This window comes from Elephantulus edwardii, unplaced genomic scaffold (genome assembly GCF_000299155.1).
Source record: "Elephantulus edwardii isolate Elephantulus edwardi_28Jun2011 unplaced genomic scaffold, EleEdw1.0 scaffold00083, whole genome shotgun sequence".
In the NCBI taxonomy this organism is placed as follows: Eukaryota; Metazoa; Chordata; class Mammalia; order Macroscelidea; family Macroscelididae; genus Elephantulus; species Elephantulus edwardii.
Window position 1 is genome coordinate 906,902 of NW_006399833.1, and position 9,233 is coordinate 916,134.

At 35.2% G+C, this 9,233-nt stretch overlaps 1 protein-coding gene across 1 annotated transcript in view; it reads left to right on the forward strand.

Annotated features, from left to right (window-relative positions):
• Nucleotides 1-9,233, forward strand: part of LOC102851004 (nik-related protein kinase-like) — a 288,384-nt gene that overhangs the window by 211,934 nt on the left and 67,217 nt on the right. Inside the window, 1 exon segment of the mRNA XM_006889937.1 lies at nt 7,653-7,750. Coding sequence (XP_006889999.1) covers nt 7,653-7,750 — 98 coding nt within the window.

Below are 9,233 nucleotides of genomic sequence, written 5' to 3' on the forward strand. Positions count from 1 at the left end.
AGTAATGTTTTATAATTTTCTTTGAACAGATCCTTTGTGCTTCTGGTTAGATTTACTCCCAAGTATTTAATCTTGTGATTAGCTATTGTGAAGGGTATTGTTTTTCTTAGTTCCAGCTCTGTATTATCTTTGTCTCTATAGAGAAATCCAACTGATTTTTCTTTGTTGTTCTTGTATCCTGCTACTTTGCTTAATTGGACCACTGTGTCCAATAGTTTTCTTGCTGAGTCTTTAGGGTTTTCTAAGTGTACGATCATATCATCTGCATAGAGAGATAATTTTGCCTCCTCTTTCCCAATTTGGATACCTTTTATTCCCTTCTCTTTTCTTATTGCTATCGCTAAGACTTCCAATACAATATTGAATAAGAGAGGTGATAGTGGACATCCTTTCCTTGTTCCTGTTCTTAAAGGGAATGACTTTAACCTCTTTCCATTAAGAACAATGTTGGCTCTCGGGTTTGCATGAATACTTTTTACTATCTTGAAGAAATTCCCCTCTAATCCTATTTTGTTGAGTGTTTTAATCAGGAAAGTGTGTTGGATTTTGTCAAAGGCCTTTTCTGCATCAATTGATAGGATCATGTGGTTCTTGTTCTTTGTTTTGTTAATTTGATGAATTACATTATTTGTTGTCCTTATGTCGAACCATCCTTGAATACTTGTTATAAATCCCACTTGGTCATGGTGAATTATTTCTTTGATGTATAGTTGAATTCTATTGGCTGGTATTTTAGTCAGGATTTTTGCATCCATGTTCATGAGTGATATTGGCCTATAGTTTTCTATTTTGGTGGTGTCCTTCCTGACTTTGGTATCATGGATATGTTTGCTTCATAGAATGAGTCAGGGAGAATTCCATCTTTTTCTATTTTCTGAAATAATGTATGTAGAATTCGTGACAGTTCTTCTCTGAATGTTTGATAAAATTTACTTGTAAAACCATCTGGTATAAGCCTTTTTTTGGTTGGAAGTTGTTGTATTACCTTTTAAATTTCTTCTTTTGTAATGGGTCAGTTGAGATGTTCAATTTCGGTTTGTGTCAGTTTAGGTAGGTTGTGCATTTCTAAGTATTTGTCCTTTTCCTCTAGATTTTCATATTTGTTTGAATATCATTTTTCATAATACTTCAATGTTAGCTTTTTTTATTTTAGTTGTTGTCTGATTCATCTCTTATTCGAATTATTTGTGTCTTCTCCTTCTTTTCATTTGTGAGTTTTGCTAGTGGTTTGTCAATTTTATTGACCTTTTCAAAGAACCAACTCCTAGTTTTGTTGATAGTTTCAATTGTTTTTTTGTTTTCTATTTCATTTATTTCTGCTCTAATTTTTATAATTTCAGTTTTTTAGAGGGTGTCATGTTTTCATGCTTTTCTTTTTCAATTTGCTGGAGATGTGACCCAATTGTCAGTTTTTTCTGCCTTTTGATGTGTTTGCTTATTGCTATAAATTGACTTCTGATTACTGCTTTGGCTGTTTCCCAGGGGTTTTGGTAAGTGGTGTTTTCATTGTCATTTGTTTCAAGAAACTTTTTTATTTTATTTTTTATTTCTTCTAGTACCCAGTCATGTTCAACAAGGTGTTGTTCAGCTTCCTAATGTATTTTTTTCCCTCCTTTATCTTCTTATTACTAATTTCTAATTTTGTAGCATTATGGTCTGAAAAGATTATTTCTGTTTTTTAATTTATTGATGCTTGCCTTGTGACCTGGGATGTGATTTATTCTGGAAAATGTTCCATGCACATTAGAGAAGATGGTATACTCTGCTTTTTTGGGGTACACTAGCCTACAAATATCTATGAGGTCAAGTTGTTTTATTGTGTGGTTTAATTCTTCAGTGTCTCTTTTGAGTTTCTTTCAAGAAGTTCTATCTTGTCTTGAGAGTGGCATATTGAAGTCTCTAACTATTATAGTAATGCTGTATATTTCCTTTTAGAGTTTTTTAGTATTAGTTTTATATATTTTGCAGGTCTTTCATTTGGTCCATAGATATTTATTATTGTTATGTCCTTTTGTTCTAGTCACCCTTTCAGCATTATGTAGTGAGCTTGCTTGTCCTTTGTGATGGTTTGTACCTTGACATTTATTTCATCAGAGGTTAATATTGCTACTCCTGTTGGTTGGGTTGGGGTTTTTTTTTTGCCATTTCTTGGTATATTTTCCCCCACCCTTTTACTTTTAGTCTTTTTTTAACTTCACTTTTCAGGTTTGTTTCTTGTAGACAAGTATATTGATGGATTTGGGGATTTTTTGCAATCTGCTACTCGTTTCCTCTTCAGTGGTGCATTTAAACCATTCACAGTCAGTATGATAAATGAGAGGCAAGGTTTTATTGCTATCATTGTGTTGAGTTCTTTTTGGTGTTGTTGCTATTTATTTTGGACCATGCGGGTGGTTGCTCCCTACTTGCTCTTGGTGGGTGGGTTCCAGTCTTTTGGCTGGAACTCAGCTGTTCTGTGTGTGGTTCAAATTCCAGCTCTCTGGCTGCTCTGGGTTCCGGCAACCCTGGGTTCTGGCAATGCTGGTTTCAGGTAGCGCTGGGTTCTGGCTTGAGTATAGTTTTTTATAGTATTCCATTTTTTTCCTTTTCATTTCTGTTGGTTACAATGTGGCATTGCCTGTTTCATCTATTATTTGGGTTTTTTGTGTCTTTCCCTTCTTTTGTTAGATTTTCTAGTGGTTTGTTGGTTTTAGTGACCTTTTCAAAGAACCAACTCCTGGCTTTGTTGATGGTTTCAATTATTTTTCTGTTTTCTATCGCATTTATTTCTGCCCTTATTTTTATAATTTCTTGGGGGTTTTTTTGGGGGGGAGGGTTTCTGATTTTCTTGCTATTCTTTTTCAATTTGCTGAAGATGTTGAGTTAGAGAGTCAATGGACATTTTATCCTGTCTTAATGTATTTGATTATTGCTATAATTTGACCTCTGATTACTGCTTTGGCTGTTTCCCAGAGGTTTTGGTATGTTTTCATTGTCATTTGTTTCAAGAAACTTTTTGATTTTGTGTTTGTATTTCTTCTAGTATCCAGTCGTGTTCAAGTTACGTGTTGTTCATCTTCCAAATATATAGAGGGTTTTTTTCTTCTTTATCCTCTTGTTATTAATTTCTCATTTTTAAGCATTGTGGTTTGGGAAGATGCTTTGTATTATTTCTTTGTTTTGTAAGTTATTGATGCTTGCTTTGTGTCCTAAAATATGATCTATTCTAGAGAATGCACATTGGAGAAGAAGATATACTGTGCATTTTTGGGTTACATTAGCCTATAAATATCTAGGAGATCAAGTTTGTTTATTGTGTGGTTGAAATCGTCAGTGTCTTTGTTGAGTTTCTTTCAGGAAGTTCTATCTTGTCTTAAGAGTGGCATATTGAAGTTTCTAACTACTATAGTAATTCTGTCTATTTCCTTTTATAGTTTTTTTAATATTAGTTTAATATATTTTGCAGGTCTTTCACTTGGTCCTTAGATATTTATTATTGTTATAGTGTTGTCTGTTTACTTTTTCAGGTTTTTAAAAAATATTAGTTTTATGTATTTTGCAGGTCTTACGTTTGGTGCATAGATATTTATTGCTGTTATGTCTTCTTGTTCTTTTGACCTGTACTTTATGATAGTTTTTGCAATGAAATCTATTTTATCCAAGATTAATATTGCTACTCCTGCTCTTTTCTGGTTGCCATTTTCTTAGTATATTTTTCCCCACTCTTTTATTTTTAGTCTTTCTTTATCTTCATTTTTCAGGTGTGTCTCTTGTAGACAACATTTTTATATATTTTGAGGGTTTTGATCCAATTTGCTACTGTCTCTCTCTTCTATGTTACATTTAAACCATTTGCATTCAGTGTGATTTTTTAGAGGGAAGTTTTCATTATTAAAATTTTGTTGAGTTCCTTTTGTTGTTGTTACTAGTTACTTTGGTCCATACTGCTTTCTGTGGCTTCTATGTAAGAAGGACATCTCTCAGTGTTTCCAACAATGCTGGTCTTGTTTTTGAAAGCTCTCTTAGGTTCTGTTTTTCTGAGTATATCTTGATCTCTCCTTCATATTTGATGGACAATTTTGCTGGGTACAGTATTCTTGGTTAACAATTGTGTTCTTTGAGTGTCTGATATATGTCATTCCATTTTCTTGCTTGGATGGTTTCTGCTGAGAAATCAGTACTCTCCTTATCTTTGGTTCTGGTAAATTTGACTGTTATGTCTTGGTGTTTTTCTTCTGTAGTCTATTCTGTATGGTGCTCTCTCAGGTTCTTGTATATAGTCTCTCATTCTTCATTATGCCTGGGAAATTTTCTTCTAGTAATTCTTCCACATTTTTTTCTCTGCCTCTTCTTGTTTCTTCCTGTTCTGAGATTCCGATGATGTGCATGTTATTTCTCTTGATGGTGTCCCACATTATTCTTAACTTTTCTTCTTTTTCCTTTCTTTTTGATTCTGCTTTTTGTTCTAGCAGATCAGAGGTAACAATTATATCTTATATTTCACTGGTTCTATGTTCCATCTCTCCAACCCTGTTCATGAGTCCCTCCATCATTTTGACAGCATCTGAAACATTGGTTCTCACATTTTGGATTGTGGTTTCTTATTTTCCCAGAGCCTCTAATGCCTCATTTGTTTTCTCTGCATTGTTTTGGATTTTTTTTTAAGCTCTTCCTGGTTTTAACTTACAGTGTCCTGTAATTCTTCAAGTTTGTCTTTCACCCATGGAAAATATTCAATCATTGTTCTTTTATATTCTGTGTCAGAAAGTTTCACCAGACTTTATGGCTTCAGGAAATCTATTGATACTGTGTCACTTTTTTTAGGGGGTGACATTTTTTTATTGTTTCTGAAGAGCTTGAGATGTAGCCTGCTTCCTACATGATATTGCTGTGGTAGAGGTTTTTCATGTCTGAGGTGATAGCAGATTCTTGATCTGAAGTCACTGGTCCAGAAGTGGGTGGGATAGCTACCTTTCCTGGGATTCTGTCTGCCTTCTGACACAAGGGAAGATCTGCTTCAGTTGGATGGAGAAAGGGCCTATGAAAGCAGGCTCCTCTGCCAAAAAACTGCCACAGCTAGGGTAACCCAAGATGCTCCGCACTAAATGCAGTTGATGGAGTGGATATGAGGACACACAAGTTGGAGCACAGAGAGCTGATTGGAAAACCAGGAAGCCTTGGTTTTCCGTTCAAGACTGAGCAGCAACTGTCTTGCTCCCTTCTGATCGAGCTTAAGGGGTTCCACATGATCCATCCAAACAGCTGTAACACACACACACACACACACACACACACACACACACACACACAAAGTACCTCACTCAAGTTCCAGCAGTGCTCAAAATGTGTGTCAGCTCCTGGCACAGGTGTCAGCATCAGGACCAGATTTCCTGGTGTAGGCCGAAAGCATTGGAACCAGAGTACCAGGCTCAGGCCAGTGGCATTGGGACTGGAGTTCTGGGTGGATGCCACCAGCATTGGGACCAGAGTTCTCAGTATAAATTTCAAACAAACGCTTTAAATTGATGTACTTTCTAGAGCATTTAAATTATTTATAAATTTGTGACTATTATGATAAATAAAGCATAAGCTTAGACTGTCTATCATGAAATCTAACATTACCCAGTTAAATAATCTAGATGAGTTAAGGCTACCTGATAGAGTGCTTGAGTCATCTATAAAAATGTAGCACACAGATATTATTAAATGTTAATTTTGAAAAATAATAAATAAGTATAATTCACTTTATTAAAATAAAATATTCTAAGACCTGAACTTAGAAGGTTCTTAGATCTTATTTTTAAGAGACAAAGTTGTTGTTTCCATGTGCCATCAAGTCCGCCACAATTCATAATGACCCTATGCATAATAGCCCTCAACACTGTTCTATCTCAAGTCAATCTCACTCTCTGACACACCTATCCTCATCACCCCAGTTACTGTGTAAGAGACAATAGTGACAGAATTTTTTTAATAGTATTATCACCTCATTCATAAATATGATGTTGTGAAAATAAATGTGTGAAATGGCTTTCCATTCTCCTCTTCCTATATCCCAACTCTTTTCTTTCTAGTTTGATAGGGTTAACTTTAATAATACTACTCGAGCAATTAAAAATTCCAAGTTTATTCATGTGTGTTCATGTGTATTGAGGTTTTCCTTTTGAAATAAATAAATTTTATGTTCATACCCAAAGCAGTCATTATCAGGAGTGAGAGAGAGAGTTGAGTACAATATCTGTATGGATGATAGCTAGTGTTCTCTCTAGCTCTAAAATTCTATTAGTATATGTGTGGTATATAGATCACTGGAAGTTCCATGAGCATCAATCATGCTTCATCATGCAGAAAATAAGAAAACCTTGCTACAAATTTGTTGCAGAATCTCAAACAATCACCCAAATTTTCCTTTGGTCTAATACTACCCCAAGAGACTTGGGAGAAAATGCTTGCAGCAGAAAAATTTTAAAGGCGGAAGTGTGACTGGGCCAGAATATGGGGGCACAAAATATAGCAGGGTTTGCAAATCCATGCTTTCTAGAGTCTTTCCCTCGCCTGTATATATCACTGCTGCAAATAAAAAGGGGACAATATTATTTTATCCACAGATATTATTTACCATACCACAACTCTTATAGTCAAACTTTGTATTATAAATGCAACTCTCCACACTATAGAATTGAGAAATCTAAACACAATGAAATTAAAATTAAATTCCTCTGTTACACCGGCCTCTTTTAAATTGTTCACCATCTACATATTCCTAGTGGCTACTGGAATGGACAATTTAGAAAAAGATAATTTCCTCTACTACAGAAATATTTCTTGTACCATGATGTTACAGAAAATGTAACAGATTTATAAAAAGGTTTAAGCTTTATCTCTTTTCAGTTGTGGATACCTTAAGTATACTGAAATATTTGAGGATATATTATTGAGGCATTAATTGTTGTAGAATCAGCTCTTCTCTTGAGATTTTTAGCTAATGCCTTCCAACACATTGTTTTATACTTTCTCTACAGCTTATTTTGGAAGCAGGAGTGGCATCCACTTCCTAAATAACATGCCTCTAGGAACTCTATGAACTTTGATAGATGTTGATAGTTATAGAGGGGCTTCAGGTATTTTTTTCATAGGGTCGCTATGAGTCATAGGCAATCAACAACAATTACTGGTTATTATGTAGCTAGTCATATCACCCAATCCTTCCTATTCTTGATACATTTTTTGGTTTTGCTTAATGGATATGTATGATGTCAATCTATTATCTTTATTTACTTCCATTCCTCACACAAATTAGAGAAAAATATTTAGCACTAAAGCTTGATATTGAAAGTAAAATAGCCATGTGGGTCTACAGAAGAAATAGACTTGAACCTGCTCCTAAAATTGGAAATTATGGTCTTGTGCAAAGTGGACAGTGGAAGGAAAATGAGTAACAATGAATGAATTTTTAAAAAGAAGGGGAAAACACACAAAGTACATGTACAAAACAATATATATGAATGACTATATGTAAACCAATAAAAAGTTTTGAAAAGAAGAAAGTTTCAGCTGATTCTTCTGAATTTAATTCTAATATTATATTTTAAAAAATAACAGTGTTAAACTGTACAATGAAGACAGTTATTTGTACACATCAATGTTGCTAATGTCTTTTTGGCATTCTCCAGACTCGTCTTCTGAGGAGGAAAGCCCTGTGACCAGGAGGAGGTCCCAATCATCACCCCCTTATTCTACTATTGATCAGAAGCTGTTGATTGATGTTCATGTAGGTTTCCATCTTAACATGTTTGTGTCTATTCTTTTTAATTTTCAATATTTATAAATTTCCAATTTTCAGCTTCACTGGAAGAAGGAAATATTATTTAAGTATTTTATCAATCCCTTTCAGACAGATTTCTATTGTTATGTTAACCAGTAGAATATGAAATAAAGACATTAAACTTGAAATGGGAAAACAATTGATAAGAAAGTATTGCATTTTTATACTCTTGCGTCAGTTAGAACATTTTTGAAACAAGAGTGACATAGAAATATTTGTCAAAATTAACCTCAATTTGTGAGGTAAAGATGAGATGTTCAATTTTTGTCTAACATGATTTCTTGGCAGATAAAGCAATGAACAAAAAAATAAAACCACTTAGTGAAAAATAAATGACATCTGAATGCATAAATAAAAAAAGATTCTCCAACTTCTTTTACACTTGTATCTTCAGATGAATTTATTTTTCATTTGGAAAGGCACTTGGTTTGAATCCAGCAGCTGATCTGTGGGAGAATCATGGACAGTCTCTTCCCCTGAAATGTAATGCCTCTGAAATTCCACTGGAGGGTGGGTTGGATCCATCTCGAAGGCACACAGCAACATCAACCCCCACCATATTGACACAATGACTATAAAGGTGGGCTTGAATACATCAGATATGGTCACGATGGTACAAGATAAGGGAGGGTTGAGACTTATTGTTCATAAGATCACTATGAGTCATAGTCAACAGCACCTAACAGCAACAGTGACCACATTTGTTGCTATATGCTCTTGAGTTGTCATAATGACTCTATGTACAACAGCTCTGAAGTTTGCCCTGTCCTGACACCTATCCCCATTGCCACTGTTAATGTATCAATCCATCTTCTCCAGGATCTTCTTCTCCTGCACTGTCCCTCCATTCTCCCAAGAATGATGTCCCTCTTCAAGAACCTGTCCCTCCTGGCGATATTCCCAAACTATGTGAGACAGAGTTTCAAAATCTTGGCTTCCAAAAAAGAAACTTGGTTTCACCCTTTGCAACACAGACCTATTTAACTACTTGGCAGTCCATGGTATATTCAGTACTCTTCTCCAGCACCACAGCTCAAAGGCATCAATTCTCCTTCTGTCGTCCCTAGTCATTGACCACCTCTCTGATGCATAGCACATAATTGGGAAGACCATGGCCTGCATCAGGTACACCTTAGTCTCTAGACTGACATCATTGCTTCTCAGTACTCTGTAGAGGTCCCTGATAGCAGATGTTCCCAGTGAAATTTTTCTTTTGATTTCCTGACTACTGGTGCCAAGAGTGTTGATTGTGGAGCCAAGCAAGCTATAATTGTTAACAACCTCAATCTCTTTTCCATCTACCATGGTGCTGCCAAGCAGCCAAACTATACACTCCTTTCAGACTGCCTAAAGGTAATATGTAACCCAAGGTCAAATCGAAACAGTTACTAGGAAGTTGACTACAACTCATGGAAACCATATATATATA